Source organism: Taudactylus pleione, unplaced genomic scaffold (assembly GCF_031769625.1).
Source record: "Taudactylus pleione unplaced genomic scaffold, aTauple2 ptg000230l, whole genome shotgun sequence".
Classification (NCBI taxonomy): Eukaryota; Metazoa; Chordata; class Amphibia; order Anura; family Myobatrachidae; genus Taudactylus; species Taudactylus pleione.
The window spans coordinates 8,782,243-8,801,108 of NW_028284632.1; the positions used below are offsets into that span (position 1 = coordinate 8,782,243).

Genomic DNA, 18,866 nt, shown 5'->3' on the forward strand with positions numbered 1-18,866 from the left:
CAGGCAACACTGAGGTGCAGATTCAATTACACGTGGGGTTTAACCTTCAGCTAATTGTGAGCCTGTACCTAGTAAACTACAAGCTGCATCCCAGCATGTTACACCCCTGCCGCATCCCTGCGTTTTGAGCCCCAGAGTGTGCACTTAATGCAGATTTTCCTTTGCAGCCTCAGGAGCTGTGAGGAAAAAATAAAGCAGTGTTAAATGCGCCCTCTAGGACTGAATGCACGGGGAAACCCACAAATTCACTCTTAACACAGAATAATTGAATAGCTCCGGGGGTTAAACCAGAGCTTTACCCACGGGTAATTTAATTTGCTCCTAAGTATGGACTGGAAATAAGAGGATGGGGAAAGGTGAACCACAAAAAGAGTAACAAAATGATTGCGCTATATTACAATTATGCTAGTTACGATCACACAATGGAATAATATGAAGGGTTTGTAATAAAACTGACCAAAATATCCTGTTGAAATCTCAGAAACCCACCATTACTTTTATTTTACAAAAAAGGTTATTAAAAAACGATGGGACACAATCTGTTCCCATGGTTGCAAAAGTTGCTATGGCGGTCAGTCGGAATTGGTATGAAATACCGCTGGCCGCATTCCCGGCAGCGGCAGCCCGACATCAGCAGAGATCCCGGCAGCGGCAGCCCGACATCAGCAGAGATCCCGGCAGCGGCAGCCCGACATCAGCAGAGATCCCGGCAGCGGCAGCCCGACATCAGCAGAGATCCCGGCAGCGGCAGCCCGACATCAGCAGAGATCCCGGCAGCGGCAGCCCGACATCAGCAGAGATCCCGGCAGCGGCAGCCCGACATCAGCAGAGATCCCGGCAGCGGCAGCCCGACATCAGCAGAGATCCCGGCAGCGGAAGCCCGACAGCGCTGGAAATCCTGATCGTGGATAGGTAAGTATTGTCTAACCTAACCCCCCTAACCTTCCTTAGGGGTGCCTAACCCTAACCTCCCCCCCAAGTGCCTAACCCTAATCCCCCCTCTAAGTGCCTAACCCTAACCACCCCCTTCCCCGCTGCCTAAACCTAAGTCCCCCGGGGGGTGCCTAACCCTAACCCTCCCTCCCACTAGCCTTACCCTAACCCTCCCGGGGGGTGTATAACCCTAAGTCCTCCCCGGGAGCCCTAAACCTAACCCTCCCCCCCCGCGGCTGTCCACTTGCGGCGCCCGGCATCACTACGATCGGGATGCCGGGCGACGGTCTCCCGGCGTCGGGGAAATGCCGGGCGTCTACATCTAGACAACCGGCATTTCACCCTTGCCGGGATATGACAGTCGGGAAGCCAGCTGCCGGTATTTAGGCAGTCGGCTTCCCGACTGCATACCAGTCAGTCCTTAGGCTGGCTGTTAAATGGCAGGAACTACATGTTTCAGAGTTTTCAGAAGGCAATTTTTGGCAGAAGTCTTACTTCAACTACAGGAGCAATAAAATAAAAATAGATAACCAAAAGTTGAATCACCCAATAATGATTTTAAACCGGCATCATATTGGAAAGAGTTTTTCTTTTTGAAAAACATTATAAGCAAATAGCTATGAAAACTACAGTACAGGTGGGTATATTGCCTAGTACCACAGCAACCAGAATTTGTCCTGCTTTACTGGACTTACCAGGGCTTGGATCTATATTTGCCAGCAGCTCCAAGTGAGGTCGTAATCTGTTGAGATTGGCAGGGTCTCCAGTCCTTTGCAGAGCAATGGTCAGTTCCTGGACACTCTGAGCAAACGAGGCTGGGGTCTGCAACTTAACAAAACCTTCCTTGTAATAAATTAACTACTAAATAGCTTTGTCTATCTAATTACAAGATAATAGAAATCATAGGTTGTGTCACTGAACCCAAATATTCAGAGCCAAAAATGAGGTTTATTAACTAAAATGGAGAAAGCAGATTATGGCTGTTTAAAAATAAAATTACAAAAAAAAAAAAGTTAAATTTAAAAAAAAGCTAGAGCAGGAATGAGGCGGTTACCTTGTCAATTATGGACTGCATGTGAGACTTGTGAGACTGATCCCCATACAGGAGCGAGGACCACTGATCTGGGGCGATGCGCAGCCCGGCCTCCATGGCGATCTGCACAATCTGAGAATCATGCTCTCTGCGCAAAGCTTCATAAGTGCGAAACTCCTCCTTTAACTGCATCAGAGAGGAGTCCTCATCACGCTTTGTCACCTGGAATTGTTAAAAATTGTTACAAGGGGAATATATTATGTACATACTTAAGACACACACGTTCCTTGGCAAAACTGTAGGCATTTAGGTTTAACCCCCAAAATGTATTACAATAGGCAATCATGTGTCATTTAGAATGGAGTTTATCATTATTTGAGGACCCAACATCCCATTTTTTTACTGGCTTAAAACTCCCAATCGCCACGCCCACCCCATGTATGTAATAGTTTTATACAGAGTGGCAAATTACCCCTAATTCCTCCTACATCAGATTTACAGGCCTCACATCAATATTCAGTACAACAGAAGAACAATGCGTCTACAATCAAATGCTGGGTACACACTTAAATGACGGATCGATCAGCAGACCAACCCATTGTGAGCTAAACACACTTAGTAATCGGTGGCTCAATAGGTCTGGCCTGACATCACAATTTAAATGCCTGCCCAATCGGGATGTCAGTGACATCGGCCCCTGCAGCCAAAGTACAGGCGATCGGCAAGTCGCCTGTACACACAGACGTACAGAAATATCTTGCAGATATATTGGGATCGGTTGTGCTGCAGGGCGGACCTGACATGCCTGTGAACGACGTTGTTCACAGACATATCGGGTGTACACACTCGCTGACGCATGTGTAACCAGCTTTACAGTCTGTCGTTTCCTGCATCATGACTTTCCCAGTCATGTGTCCTCACCTGGTGCCACACTGGATCGGCAGCACCCTTATGTCCCATATACATTATGGGAGGACCACAAACAGAATAATGTTGTAAGCAAACTGAACATACTCCTCACCTTAAAGCAAGAGGCTCTGTACAACAGTTGGACAACATGCCCAATGCTAGTTTTCGAGGCTTGTGGAAAACGCGGTTCCAGTCTTTGCACCACAAACAAAACGAGGACTTTCCGCGAGAGTGCAGATCCGTCTTCCAGTGCCAGGAGGACAAGTTTTAAGGCTTCTTCCTGCATGGCTAAAATGCAGATTGTTTCAGTTATATAAAAGTGTCCGCTTGTTAGGCCAGCTTGAAGGGGGCATTTGTTCTTTTAGATCACGTACTTCATAAGCAATTTCCACTCACACAATGCAGAGATCTAGCTTTATGTCTAGAAATGAATGTACATAATTTCAAGTGAACATATACTAAAGATTTATGTTGGGGTACCTGGTCCCAGGAACTGGCAACCACGGGCACGAACAGCCGCCCACAAGTTAGAGGAGAGTTGTTGGGGGTTCTGGTGTTGTAGTATAAGCTCAGTGACTGTTCTCTCTCCCAGGGAACGGGCCGCTCTCATTGCTCGAATACGTCCCTCTTCTTCCACCAGTTGGCAATGAACAAGCGTCACCAGTTTCCTCTGCATGGGGCGGCTCAGCACACTCTGTGTGGTGCTGTTGAGACCAACACCTGGCAGAACATAATGGAATAAGAAATTAAAAACATTTGCAGTTACATGGCCTCCTATCATTTATTGGTACAAAAGTAGTAGAATGCATCATCCTATAAACAAAAAAACCAAAGCTCAAGTATATAAATAAAAAAAATATATAATCAAATACTAAAAGAAAAAGAGCAGCAACAATGGGCAACATTTGCTACTGTGTACCATTTAAATGATAGTGCACCTAGGTGGGTTATATCTAGAAGATTCAACTACAGCACATAGGAGTAAAAAAACAACAAACAAACAAAAAAAAAACAAAACACATGCACACGTTTTAAATGGTCTTAAAAGAAAACATAGAAGGAGAAGTTAATAAGGGAAAGGCCCACAATGTTTAAACTGGATGTCATGTCCCTATAAGTATAATAGGGACATGATGCAATGTGTTTGGGTAAGGCTTTTTTTTGTGTAAAACAGAGTGCTTTGATTCTTCAGATATTCTCCTAAATCAGCTTTCTATGCACATGAAAGGCATTAAATAAATAAAAAGTAAAATATTTAAAAAACGGATTTTGGTACTTACCCATAAGTCCATTTCTCCTTCATCCACAAGGGGATCCTGGAGCTTATACACTGGGGTATAGACGGGTGTGCGAGTCGAGCCTAGCACTTTACATTTTCAAGCTGGCACCTCCCCCTCTATACCCCTCCCAAGCACAGTTTAGATAACAGAGCCGAGAGGATACAGAGATATAGATGAACCCCAGAGAAGGAGGAACCAACTGAAAAGACAATCAGAGGGCCAGAAAAAAGGAACAGGAAAAAGTATACCGACACACTGCAGAGACGAACCTGCAGCCAGGAACCAAAAGCCCAAAGCAGGTAGAGCAGCGCTGGATGGGCGTCCAGTGTCCCCTGTGGAATCTGAGAAACTGATTTATCGGTAAGTACCAAAATCCTGTTTTCTCCTTGATCTACCAGGGGACACTGGAGCTTATACACAGGGGACGTCCCAAAGCGGAGCCCTCTCGGGTGGGAAGGTGCTGTGGACCTGCAGAAGTCAACCACCAGAAGTTGCGATAGTGGTAATGACACGAGAACACAAACAACAACAAGGAGGTGGAACTCAAGGAAGAACAAGAACCACCGAATGCAGAGCATAGTCGTGAGTTATAATCCCATGCAAGGACTCAAGATAAAAATTGCCTGTAGGCATGGGCGTAACTACCATAAATGCAAGGGGTGCAGCTGCTATGGGGCCCAGAGCCCCATCATCCTTGTCCAATGTACCTGTGTTATATACATTTCTCACCTCTGGATGGGTACATAGGAGCCCTTATAAAGTCTGCTATGGGCCTTCGAATACCTAGTTACGCCCCTTTCAACATCAACGGACATTGTCGTCAGACACCTACTATGGAAATGGAGAATCTTCTACACCGAAATGTTCTAACTGTTAAATCTTTGTACAGAGAGAATAGACTTAAAAAGGAAGCAGTGGTAGTATCAGCGTGTATCACAGCACAACGTGTAAGCTCATCTCCCTGGTATTCCCAGGAGGAGTCTACTCGAGAACTAACCCAGCATCATTCTGTTTGGTTTCTGATATCAAGTACTTGCGGACACCACCTCTTACCACAGGTGCAGTTACATTAATATTGCTTTAAAAACAATTACCTTCATGCCTGGGTACCTTGGCACGCTAAGTGATGGCAGTACATCTAGCCCAATTAGTCAATTAAGCCAGCATAAGCAGAGTTAATCTCATCACTATGAAGGTGACAACATACAAACTCCACACTGATTAATGGTCTAATGCTGTGGGGCAGTATTTTATAACCATTACACTAGCCTCACTGGCACTTGTAGACGCATATATGCGCTATACTAGCAGAAGCACCCCCTCATGATAGAGTAAAATGGCGGCCTTGTGGAGCGGGGGGGGGGGAATTGGTCCCCGCGTGGAGCAGATTTAGCCTCGCCAGCCATGAAGAGGGCCCCACAGCAGTGTAAACCCTCGGGCATAACCGTCTAAGATGGAGAGCGAAGATTACCAAGCTGCCGTTAGCTCCACCCCCAGCTCTATGTCTGCTTCAATGTGGACACTAATGGCGGCCACTGTTTAGCGCTGTGCAGTCTAATTACATGGCTACAGCGCAATAGTCTGAGAGGCGCTGTATTAACTGACCTGCTCGTCCCCCATGGTGGTGGTGAGGTCCCTAGATTTGTGCGCCGAAGTGCCGCGCTACTAACACCGCAGCTGTTACTATAAGCTGTGGGTCACTGCGACTTCAGTATACCCACTACCTTGCTAGTAGAGAAAGATGGGTAATATTCATCGCTGCATGTGGCGGCCGGTGTGCGGTAGGGCCGTGGACACTAGCCGCAGGCAGCTGTCGCGGGTCCCCAGGATCTGGTGACCCTGTAGCCAAAAAATATAAAATAATCAAATTTAAAAAAAAAAAAAAAAAAAAAAAAAAGAAGGAGCACCAGTGCAGCTTTAACTGGAGATGCGGCCGAATACAGACAAAAAGACATATGCAAACAGTAGTAGTACCGTAAAAAGATGCTGTAGGGAAAGAAACGACCCGAACGGGTCGAGGCCTACCCGGCTGGCAACGTAAGCATCCAGGGCATTGACCTGGAAGTCAACCACCTACGAGAACCTAAGAGAAAAGAAGAGGGTCCAGGTCGGGGACCAATCTCTACTCTAAAAGAACAACTCTGTCCTTCACAGAATCAGGATAATGGAGATGGGAGAACCGGTGATAGAATCAATCTAAGAAATTGGATAGAGAAGCTACCTTAAGCCTGAGCAAACCCAGGCAAGAGCAACAAAATTTCCCAAGGGCAAACGGTGAAAAGAATATCCGGAAGATGAAGATGACAAAATGAAGGTACTCACCCAAGCGAATAAAGTAGTGGTAAGGCACAAGTGTGCACAGTCGCCACCCAACATGTAAGCTGAAGTCTAAAACGGAAAATAAAACCAGCTTCAGGGATGTAATGGCGTTCTAACCACCCATAAGGAAATTGGGGAAACAAAAGGAAAAGCACCAATTCCCAATGGAGAGAACAAAAACACCAGTCGTTATGGTAACAACCACCGGAGTAAGTTAACAGCTCAGGGCAAATTTAAAAAAAAAAAATGGTTTGGAGACAGCCCAAGTGCCTCTGGCTCACTCGAGGCACGATTCTAAACTGGGCTTGAGATGGGTATAGAGGGGGAGGAGCCAGCTACACTTCTTGAAAATGTAAGGTGCCAGGCTTGATTCGCACACCCGTCTATAGGCTCCAGTGTCCCCTTGTGGCTGAAGGAGAAAATAAAGATTTTTCAACAGTGAGGAATAAAACCTCTATTCTCTGGACATCGCTGTGTAATATTTTTGTTCCTACATACAATCATCAACAGAACTAATAGCAGATCACGGTAAAGTAAATGTTTAACAATCGTGAAAAATGCGGTGAAAGGGGACACCTACACTGTAAGAGCTGATCTGACACCATTATAAATGTACCTTACTGTGCACTGCAGGAAGGGCTCTTGAAGTTAAGATGACTAGTGTAACTGTTTTATTCTTTCAAGAGTCTTATATATTCTTTAAATGGAAACTACACTTCATACTTATTTGACCTTTACAGATGTTGAGATCACAATGGTATGATCAAGGAAAGTATCGGGGAAACCTTTATCCTTCTCAAACTAAACTATTTACTGAGGTAATTTCCCATCCTGAAAACATGGCCAGATGGCAACACTGGAGCAGGAGGCTGAGAACCCTCCTATACTCTGATAGCAATAAACGGCCAATATTTATTTATTCCTGGAATACAGCAGTAAAAGGGTAAATGAGTGGCATTTTGCTTAGATAAATGCAGGATAAATGTACTCAAAATATGAAGGAGAGAAGACAACATTTTGTCTCATTAACCCACCACGATTCAAAAAGCTGAGACGAGGTTTCCATGCAGTAATAGCCTATCTGTGATAGTAGAGGTGAAGTACAATGAGTGAACAGATCAGGTGTCTAATACAGGGACTTGTCTTACCTCTGGCTGTACTGAGAGGCTTTAGGTATAATGCCAACTCTTCCACACATTTTCTGGCCTCCTCATAGTGCTTGGTATCCTCCACTCCACTGCACAGAGTAATCGGCTGCTGTTCAGGTACCTGTCGGGACACACACACAATTATGGGAAGACAAAGTCCATATTGAACTACTAAAGCTTGTAGATCACTCTTATGCCGGGCACACACTAACCGATATATATTGTGCGTACAGCCGACAAACAATATATAATCTAGTGCATCTGCTTGTCTGTGCACACGACCAAACGAAAGACCTGTATGCTGGCCAAAGAAATGAGTGAAAATTACATTACAACTGGTTCTTTTGGCCAGACATATCATGCGGCCAAAATCGTTCGGCCTGTCGCCCAAGTTTACCCCACATTACACAAACATTGTCATTTGTATACAGTGTATTTTTACTTATGCAAATGGTGAGAGTCAGATTTCCAAGTGTTAAGGAGCCCATACAACAACACTCTTAAAAGACTATTCTCCGACCCCAAATTATTTTCCCTGATGTAAGAATGCTCCGTTACACCCACGTTCATCCTTACATTGCTGCTGATATTTTCCTGTGATTCGCCACTCTTGCCCCCAAACAATTATTATTAGGAAGCCAATCAGTATCATATAAGCCAAAAAACCTATTGCTACTCAAAGGCTAGGATGCTCAACCAAGGACAGGGTGGGGAGGATATTTAGGGGTGATGTACTTTTAAGGGTGGCAGGTTGCAAATCCTAGACCCCTTTAAAAAATAAAAATAAATAAAGAATTTATACAATGTTAAAAAACAAAGGGACAGCGGATACGAAGAGCATATATTTAATCTCTATCAGAACATAAGTAATCACGCATCTCTACAGCACTAAAGTGAAAATGAGGGACACAATGTAAACACCTTCGAGTAATTGTACATAGCAGACAGGAAAGCAGAGGGTGATTGGTGTATACCAGTGGTTCTCAACCTTTTTGACTGCTAGCACCCCTTCAGTTATCATAATTTCTCTCTCGCACCCTCTGTCTATATGTGGGATAATTTTATGGCAGAAAATGTAGTAAATGGGTCCTTACGATATAAGCCTTGTGGAAGGTTACACGTACCATCCTAAAATCCAATTTAAGAAAAACATCCATCCCAACCTCAATGAACAATTTACCAAAACGTAACTAAAGCCGCAAATACAAGAAAAAACCCAAAAATAGGATTTTGGTACTTCATCCTCCAGGGGACACAGGAGCCTCAGTACAATGGGGTATAGGAGTGTGTTAACCGGGAGCTGGCACCTTTAAATAAAAAAACTACTTGTTGCTAGCTCCTCCCCCTCCCCCCAGGTCAGTCTAAAAACAACTGTGCCGGAGGGGAGCTGGAAAGTAAGGAGAAGGAGACAGAAAAGCTACATTAATCACATATACATAAGAAAACAACATATACATGAAAACAAGAACAGTTCAGTCAGACAATATTAAACGCAAACCAGCGTCTGAACCTGTAAAACAGTAACAATGCAGGTAGAACAGTGTAGGGTGGGTGTCCAGTGTCCCCTGTGAAATCGGAGAAAGGGATTTATCGGTAAGTACCAAAATCCTATTTTCTCCTTCATCCACCAGGGGACACTGGAGCCTCAGTACAATGGGGATGTCCCAGAGCTTACATCCCGGGTGGGAGAGCGCTGAGAGCCCTGCAACACCGCACGGCCAAACTCTGAAGCGGAGGCTGCAAAAGTATCAAAACTATAGAATCGCAGGAAGGTATGCGTGCCTGACCAAGTGGCTGCTCTACAAAGCTGGTTTAAGGAAATCCCGCGAGCAGCCGCCCATGAAGGACCTACCGAGCGCATAGAATGCGCCGTAATAGGACCCGGTGGTTGTTTGGAAGCCGCCACATATGCTTGCCTGATAGTGAAGCAAATCCATCTAGAAATGGTCTGTTTGGAGGCCGGCCAACCTGGACGGGTCACATCAAACCGAATAAACAAGGCATCGGATTTACGGAGGGAGGCAGTCCTGTCAACGTAAATCCGGAGTGCTCTGACTACATCCAAGGATTTTGAATTGGAAGAGTCATCCTTAAACACCGGAACCACTATAGGCTGAAAAGCTGTCACCACTTTGGGGAGAAAAGCCCTTTGAGTATGCAGCTCCGCCCTATCTTCATGGAAAATAAGGTAAGGAGGGCGACAGGATAAAGCACTAAGTTCTGACACACGCCTTGCCGAAGCGAGTGCCAACAGCAGAACCACCTTCCAGGTTAAGTACTTTATCTCCACTCTCTGTAAAGGTTCAAAAGTATCAGACTGGAGGAAGGCCAACACCAAATCTAAATCCCATGGTGCCGTGGGAGGCACAAAAGGGGGTTGAATCCTCACAACTCCTTGGAGAAAAAAGTCTGTATATCCGGAAGCAAAGCCAATTTTCCCTGAAAGAAAATGGACAACGCGGATACCTGTACCTTTAATGAACCAAGACGAAGACCTGCAGTGAGACCAGCCTGAAGAAAAAGGAGACGTGATACCTTAAAGACTGACGGAGGAGAATTACGTCTCTCACACCAAGCAACATATGTCTTCCATATGTGGTAGTAATGTTGAGAAGTGACATCTTTCCTAGCCCGAATCATTGTGGGAATTACACTAGACGGAATACCCTTTTTCCTGAGGACGGCCCTTTCAGTAGCCAGGCCGTCAAACGAAGCCGCCTTAAGTCGCGATAAACAAACGGGCCCTGAAAAAGGAGGTCGTTCTGAAGAGGCAGTGGCCACGGCTCATCTATTAACAGATTCTGTATCTGGGAGTACCACGCTCGTCTGGGCCAATTTGGTGCTATCAAGAGCACCTTGATCCCTTCTCGCTTTATTCTTTGACGCAGGCGCGGAATGAGCGGAAACGGAGGGAATAGGTAGATGTAATGAAACTTCCACGGAGCCGTCAGTGCGTCCACTGCAGTTGCCCGTGGGTCCCTCATTCTGGAGTAGTAAACTGGTAGTTGATGGTTTAACCTTGACGCCATAAGGTCGGCTTGAGGACAGCCCCACCTCAGAGTTAGTTGCTGGAACACCTGAGGATTGAGTGACCATTCTCCTGTATGAACGTCCTGCCGACTGAGGTAGTCGGCCTCCCAGTTTTCTACTCCTGGGATGAAGATCGCAGAAATCGCTACTGCGAATTCCTCTGCCCAAAGCAGAATCCTGGATACCTCCCACATGGCGGCTCTGCTTTTTGTGCCGCCCTGCCTGTTTATATACGCCACTGCAGTGGCGTTGTCCGACTGGACTCTGATTGCCTGACCCTCCAGCAGCGGATGCACCAGCTGGAGAGCATAAAATACCGCTCTCAACTCTAGGATATTTATGGGCAATCTGGCTTCCTGCTGCGTCCAGTGCCCCTGAAAATGCTTTCCCAGAGTCACTGCTCCCCAGCCCCTCAGACTTGCGTCCGTGGTGAGGAGGGTCCAATCCCACACCGAAAACCTTTACCCCGCAAGAAGGTGGGAAGGGTTCAGCCACCAAATGAGAGATGTTCGAGTCTGAGGCGCCAGGAGAACTCTCTGATGGAGAAAGAGGTGGGATCACAACCACTGGGAGAGGAGATCCAGTTGAAAAGGACGGGCGTGAAATCTTGCATACTGAATCGCCTCGAAGGCCGCTACCATCTTCCCAAGAAGGCGGATACAGAGATGTACAGACACTCGGCGATGTTGTAAGACCAGGCGCACCATATGCTGAATGGAGGCAGCCTTGTCTTGAGGCACGAAAACTCTTTGCTGCACTGTGTCCAGTATCATTCCCAGGAATAGTAAGCTCTGTGTAGGGATCAGGGAAGACTTTTTGAAATTTATTATCCGTGTTGGAGGAGGATGCTCTGAGTTAAGCGAATGTCCTTTAACAGCAGAGCTTCCGAAGAGGCTTTTATCAATAGATCGTCTAAGTATGGAACAATGACGACCCCCTGACCATGCAGTAGGGCCATCATTGCCGCCATAACTTCTGTGAATACTTTTGGAGCTGACGAAAGTCCGAAAGGTAGGGCCTGGAATTGAAAATGCGAGTCTAGGACCGCAAAACGAAGGAAGGCCTGATGGGGGGGCCAGATGATGATGTGGAGATAAGCGTCCTTTATGTCTAAGGACACCAGAAACTCGTTCCTGTCGAGACCCGCTATAACGGATTGGAGAGATTCCATCTTGAATTTGAAAACTCAAAGATGAGGGTTTAGATCCTTGAGATTGAGTATGGGTCTCATGGAGCCGTCCGGTTTGGGCACTACAAACAGGCTGGAATAAAACCCTTGACCTCTCTGGTGGGTCGGAACATTCACTATTACCTGAGACAGTAACAGCTTTTGTATTGCCTCCTGAATTTCTCCTCATTTTTCTGCAACCAGAGGTAAACCGGTTTTGAAAAAGCGAGAAGGAGGTTGGACCCTGAAAGTCCAATTTCAGGCCGTGAATAATGATGTCCCTGACCCAGGCTTCCTGGCAAGACTGGATCCAAATCTCCTTGAAACGCAAAAGGCGCGCCCCAACCCTGGGATCCCCCAAATGAGAAGGAAGGACGTCATGCGGCAGGCTTGGCAGCTGCCTTGTCCTGCTGAGAGTTGGAGGCGGCTGATGCTGAAGCTCTACCTCGGCCTCTGGAACCTCTGGAGAAGGCCGGGCCTCCTCTGGAACGTCCTCTAAATCTTCCAGAGGCACGAAACGATCGAAAGGAGGGACCTGCTGAAGGTCTTCTAGTAGGAGGAGGAGCTGCAGATGGTAGGTAAGTGGATTTCCCACCTGTAGCTTGTGAGATCCACTTGTCTAACTACGATGCGAAAAGTACCTCCCAAGTAAAAGGAAGGGCCTCTACCGCTCTCTTGGACTCCGCATCTGCCTGTCATTGACGCAGCCACAGAGCCCTTCTAGCAGATATAGCTAATGCTGAAAATCTGGCGGATAGATTACAAATGTCCTTAGACGCTTCTCCGAGGAAAGCAGCCGACTCTGCAATCTGTTCGGCTAACTGAATTAAGTTGTCGGGTTGCGTACCTGTCTTAATCCCCTCTGCCAGCTGCAGCGCCCAGGCTTAAATGGCTTTATTTACCCAACAACTAACTAGTGCTGGACGCATCAAAACCCCTGCAACTGTATACAAGGATTTTAATGTGTGTTCTATCTTCCTATCCGAGGTTTCCTTTAGGGAAACCGCGCCAGGCACCGAAAGCACCGTTCCCTTGGAAAGATGGGCTACTGATCGGTCCACTGCTGGAGGAGTTTCACATAATCTCCTACTGTCAGGAGGAAAGGGGTAATAAGACAGATATTTCTTAGAGATTTGTCTGGGTGTTTCCATGCGGAAGAAAGAATCTGAGATGCGACCACTTCAACCGGGTTTTCCACGACACAGTCGTACCCGATGCAACTGTTGTCAGAGGAGCCTACCAGCAGCTTCTGAAAGCTAACTGGGCTGAGACCACCCAGAAAGCCCATCGATTGCCTCAGCTACCTAACCCCTCAAACCTCCTCCTGCCCGCCAGGCTGCAAAGAAGGGGGTCGATCCCAAAAGTATTGCCTACCCGAGGCCGCAGGAAACCAGTCCTCCTGTAGCCTGGGCTCAGGGAATCTGGGTGTTCTTCTCTTTCCAGGATACAGGTACTGCCATGTTGGCTGTGATTGGTGATCCCACAAGAATGGGCTAACGCTAACCTGTCCACACTTACCTTCGTTTGGGATGCCGGCTGTCGGGATTTTGGCGTCGGGTTAAAGATAGGCGTCAGTATTTCAATGCCTATCTTTAACCAGAGTCTGGCTTTCGGTAAACTCACTACATCCCAATAGAAAGGTATCAGAAGACAAAGTGCATCACAGCTTGCGGTGTATGGAGCTGCATAGCCATAGCACCTACAATGGGCACATAAGCGTCAGAACTTGACAATGGAGGAAGGTAGTCTGGTGAATCAAGTTTTCTTTTGCATCATGCAAGCCGGCGAAGGCAGTGTGATGCTCTGGGCACTGTTCTGCTGGGAAACCTTGGGTCCTGGCATTCATGTGCATGTTACTTTGACACGTACCATCTACCTAAACATTGCTGCAGACCAAGAACACCCATTCACAGAACAGTATTCCCTAATGGCAGCAGGATACTGTGCCATGCCACAGTGCAAAACCTGCTTGAGGTTCAAGGTGTTGACTTGGCCTCCAAATTCCCCAGATCTCAATTTGATCAATCATTACTTCTTTCAGCATGTCTCATGACCTCCTTAAGAGGCCCTAAAGATTTCAGAAATTACATAGTTACTTGACTTGTGGAGTCCGGTGACACCCAATCCACCCACTAATATGTAGCCAAACTGGAGAGTGAACCTGATGCTCTATGCTTTTCCCAAGTAGCAGAATAAGCTTCTGTGTAACCAGATTACAAAAGGCTTTGGTTTATTGATATGCTATTAACTAGTTTGGTGAAATTGTAGTCTTTGCATAATTTTATATAACTGCAGTGCTAGTGCATATGTGAGCTGGCGGAATATAGTCATTAGAAAGTCATGAATGAAACAAGTGACCAGTTAGTGATGATATTCAGGGTGGAAGCAATAAAAAAGGAAATCCATGTTAATCTTCATCCTGCACTGTCACAAGTCGGGATAAACTGCTGCCTACTAACCAGGTCTGCCCTCCAGTGAAATGATGCAGTGTGCCAAGGTACGGACACAGAGGACAAATTTCACTTTCATCAGGCAGTTTCAAGGATGGTTAAGCAAGAAACAACTTTAAAAAGTGTCCGCTCTAATTCACATCACTGTGCTGCCAAACTGTGCAAGCTCCTTCAAGGGAGCCGCTTTATAAAAAGGTAGAAAAAAGTCTAGCAATGGCCTTTAATGAAGAGTCCAAAAAAAAAAAAATGTACTTGCCCCTTGTATATGCAACATTTGATGGCAGAGGAAAGGTAAGTCATAAAAGCCTTAAGCTGGCCATATGCGGTGCGATATGCACCGTGGCGGGGGATCCGACATATCGGGCAGTCCCAACACGGTGCGATCGGGTGGCTGACCGCCCTATATGTCGGCTACCCCTCCCCCACCCGCACAGTGATGCATGGGATCGCAAATCTCATCCCCAGGTCAACTGAACCTGCAGTAAGATCTGGGAATGCGATGTATGACCCCACGGGTGCGCGCTCTGTTCGATATCATGCCCATACACGGTACGATAGAGCAGCCAATCCGTCGTATTGGCTGCTTTATTGTACCATGTATGGGCACCTTAAGAGGTATTGCTTTTTGTATTTTTTTATGTAAGAGAGAGAACAAAATTCCTGTTTTTATAATAAAAAGAACAAATGCCTGTTCACTGTAGTATACCTTCTGTCAGCCATTAATAGAGTTGTCACACTTCGTACAACCCCACTTCTGTTGTGTCTGCATCTTTGCAATGCTTCAGTGTTGAACCCTGGAATAAGGACTATAGCCATTACCCAAAAGATTAAAACAGCCTAAAGGTGGGTACACACCTGACAGCTATATCTGCAGATCACTCGATCTGCAGATATATCTATCTGCAGATGATGGGCGTTCATACACACTGAACGGCCATCATCTGCTTGTACCTTCTAGTCCCGGCGGCCGGTGGGCGGGACCCGGCGTCCAGTGGGCGGGTCGGGGGCGTATCCCTCCCCCCTCCTCGCGGCTGTGTGTGTACGGGCGGTCTGCAGACTGCCCGTACACACCTGCCGATGGACAGATATATCTGCAGACATATCTGTCCATCGGCTGTGTAGCACAGCCAATGCGATAAGTAGGTGAACGCTGACGTTCACTGACATATCGCGGGTACACACTGCCCGACGGGCAGCAGATACATTGGCCAAGTTATCGGTCAGTGTGTACCCAGCTTAAGCGACTGCTAAAAGGCATTAGAAGTCCCAATTAATACACACAATATTCTCCATCAGAAGCTTTCATCCATGGCTAGTAGTAAGCCTGAAACCCAAGCAGGCAATAAAAGGATTACAGGGGCAGCAAATACGATTTGTGAGAGCAGATCAACACAAGGAACAGAAAATATGACAGTGAACAAGGCAGACACTCACTCACCTGAGCTCCCACCAGCTGTAACAAGGCAGAGTTGACAGGCAGCAACTCAATGTCGGTGTTTATGGTGGTCTGGTCGAACGGGCAAGCCTTGCGGTGAAGCTTGTTCAGGCACATCTTGCAAACAGTGTGCCCACAGCCCAGGCTGATGGGCTTCCGGATGGTTTCGTCGAAGGTCTGTGTGCAAATAGGGCAGGACAAGAAGTCGGTCCATTGTGGAGCTTGTACAGGCATGTTGTCCGGCTTGAAAATAGGAGCTTGCAAAGCAAAGGGTAGGGCGCTTAAGCACAGATTCCACTGGAATCAAAAAACCTTTCCAAAATAAAGTTTGTCTTTCTTATGTATCTTCTGTAAATACAGACAGTCAGCACATAGTGGAAAATGCGACCTAAAGTAGAAGGGGAGATACAAGATGAAAATAAGAGTCAACCAACAGTAACGTTACATATATATTATGGGCTCATCATCAGTTATGCAAGGAAATTGTTAAACAAAATAATATATAATAATAAACTTCAGTTTTGTCTACTTTTTTCCCCAGCTAGCTAGTTTTAAAGAGACAAGCCATATATTTTATTTGTATTATAAACATATCCCTAAATTCACTAACAAATATGAGGAATCCAGCTTGCAAAGCATCCACCGTGCAATAAGACAGCCATCACTTTAAAAGGTGTCCACACTTAAAAAGGTTTTTAATTAAGCGTGTAATTCAACAGGGATTATTGTGTTGTGTTGGATTAGATTAGATTTAATCCAACACAATGGCCGCAACAATACGTTATGAAAAAGGACTAAGTCACCCCACATCACTAGTTTTGCCTTGCAGCAGATGGAAAGGAGGAAGACTTCCAATTTCGGGTACTGGCTGATATTTGCACAGCCAGACACATTACTGGCACATTGGGGGAGAGTTAATTACAGGCAATTCATTATCATCATTTCTCCGCATGTGTGTGGCATATATAAAGATCTAAGGGGAGATTTAATAAAGCTTGGAGAGAGCTAAAATTGTGAGATAAGCACCAACCAACCAGCTCCTAACGGTCATTATCCAAACACAGCCTAGCGTTCCCGCTAGGCTGTTTTAGCGGGGCGCGGCGCCCTGCCCTCCTTCTGGAGGGCAAAAAGCACCCTGCCCTCCAGGAGGAGGGCAAAAAGCGCCCTGCCCTAACAGCCTGCGGGAGCCGTTCTCACCCGCGGGACGCAGTGTCCCGCAGGTGGACAAACATGCGGTGATCCGGTCACCGCCGGAGAATAGACGCCGGGCGCATGCCCCCGGCATCTATTCTCCCTTTCTGCAGCGCTTGGGGGCTGCCCGGCATGTCCGTAAGCACCGGGCACGCCCCCAAGTATGACGAAAAGGGGACGCGTCTTATAGACATGCCCCCTTTTCGCCTTCGGCGCGCACAAGATTGCCCTCTCTAGCTCCGGCGCCCTGCCTGCCGCCGGAGCTAGAGGGAACACTAACAGCCTGTAAAGTGTCAGGAGCTGATTGGTTGGTACTCTCTCTCACAATCTCATCTCTCTACAAGCTTTATTAAAATTTCCTCCCTAGCCTGAAAGTACATTAAATTTGTATAAAATTATGTTTAATTACTTATTTTAATTGTATATATTAGTATTTATATGGCTCCTGAATTTAGCAAAGAAATCAGACTGCAGTAAGTAAATACCAGTTACTTAATTTCTAGTCAGAACAATGTGACAGTTGCCACCTCTCCCACTGAACTGATATAGCGGCTCTTAAGGTGCGTACACACGGTCAGACATTACATTACAGGACGATAAGAACGATAACGATCATATCGTTATCGTTCGCATCGTTTTGTTTTTGGGCCCTTCCAACCACCAAACGATAGTCGATGCGCGGGCACGGATGGTCGATATCGACCATCGCCCGTGCATGCAGGCCAACCTGGTCAATATCGACCAGGTTAGCCTGGTTACTATAGGGACCCGGTTTCGTTAGTTGTTTGGGGGATGGTGCATGTGCTGAATTGTTCCATATCGAACATCCAGCACCTGCAGGACGATCAGACAACGATATCCGATTGTTGTCTGATCGCTGCGTGTGTACGGAGCTTAGGATTCTTTTTCATAGCTCCAGACTTCCATGGTGGATGATTTAGCAGCTGACTATATACATCATCCTAAAGTCTCCACATTTTCTCCATGTTATGCAATGATATTATGTTTATATGAACCTTTGAGCCATTTTATATTAGCAGTGACCTTTTTCCAACAGCCACTATTCTACATTCCAACGACAAATCTGGCCTATTTACAACACACTGTACCACAAACATCTCTGTAAACATAAAGGACGGCCTCAGTGGTGCATCTGCCATTAACCCATAAAAATCAGCAAGAGTTTAATACTACGCATTATGCACAGTCATGCTTCTGACGGGGGAAAGTATAGAAATTGTGCCATCATCCCTTACACATAGCAATAAATGTTAAGGAAAATTGTTTAAGAAAACAAAAAGACAACATGATTATTACAATGGGAAGTAGCTGGCATCCCCAGCAGTCAGATCCCGGTGCCAGAATTTAGTCAGCAGTCTGAATTCTGGCTCCAGAATCACGACCGCTGACATCCTGGCGGTAAGTAATAGGGTTAGGCACTAGGGGAGGGTAAGGCTGTAAGAAAGGTGAGACAGGGTAAGAGATAGTATAATACCGCTGTCTGTATTCTGACCGCCTGGATCCCGTACACAAACCCATTCGAGTACAGTTGGATAAAGTACAGAATTATGCGAGAGTTCTATTTGTTACACTGCTCTGCAAACTTGATGAAACACCCCCCCCCCAAAAAAAAATTCTGTTACCTAGGACAAAACATTACATTCAACCCTACATATATTAAGCAATAACATCACTACAACATAAAACATACCTAAATGTACACAATAAGAGGTGACGTTATTCATGATAGAGTAGTTAGTAACTGAAGTATTGACATTACGCTATAAAGAAGATGGACATGTCAAATAGATGGTGTAAAATTGTCCTTTATAGTTTACTATGATTCTTAATCACTGAGCTGTACTTTTATGACGAGCTCATTTATGAAATGCCCAGCAATTGATCTTACATAACTATACAGCCTAAGTTATTAAACAAGCCAAATCATACAGTATAGGTTGTCTAAACAA

The 18,866-nt window shown here is 46.0% G+C and overlaps 1 protein-coding gene across 4 annotated transcripts in view; it reads right to left on the reverse strand.

Annotated features, from left to right (window-relative positions):
* The window catches only part of RC3H1 (ring finger and CCCH-type domains 1), a 101,466-nt gene that overhangs the window by 29,186 nt on the left and 53,414 nt on the right, over positions 1-18,866 (reverse strand). For 3 of the 4 annotated variants that reach the window (XM_088479335.1, XM_088479334.1, XM_088479332.1), the window contains exons 2-7: positions 15,709-16,093; positions 7,623-7,743; positions 3,356-3,595; positions 2,988-3,163; positions 1,988-2,188; positions 1,629-1,761 (exon numbers count right to left, since the gene is read on the reverse strand). In XM_088479335.1, coding sequence (XP_088335461.1) covers positions 1,629-1,761; positions 1,988-2,188; positions 2,988-3,163; positions 3,356-3,595; positions 7,623-7,743; positions 15,709-15,939 — 1,102 coding nt within the window. In that variant the 5' untranslated portion in view covers positions 15,940-16,093. The remainder of the gene's footprint in view (positions 1-1,628; positions 1,762-1,987; positions 2,189-2,987; positions 3,164-3,355; positions 3,596-7,622; positions 7,744-15,708; positions 16,094-18,866) is intronic. The other variant, XM_088479333.1, reaches the window with a different exon arrangement.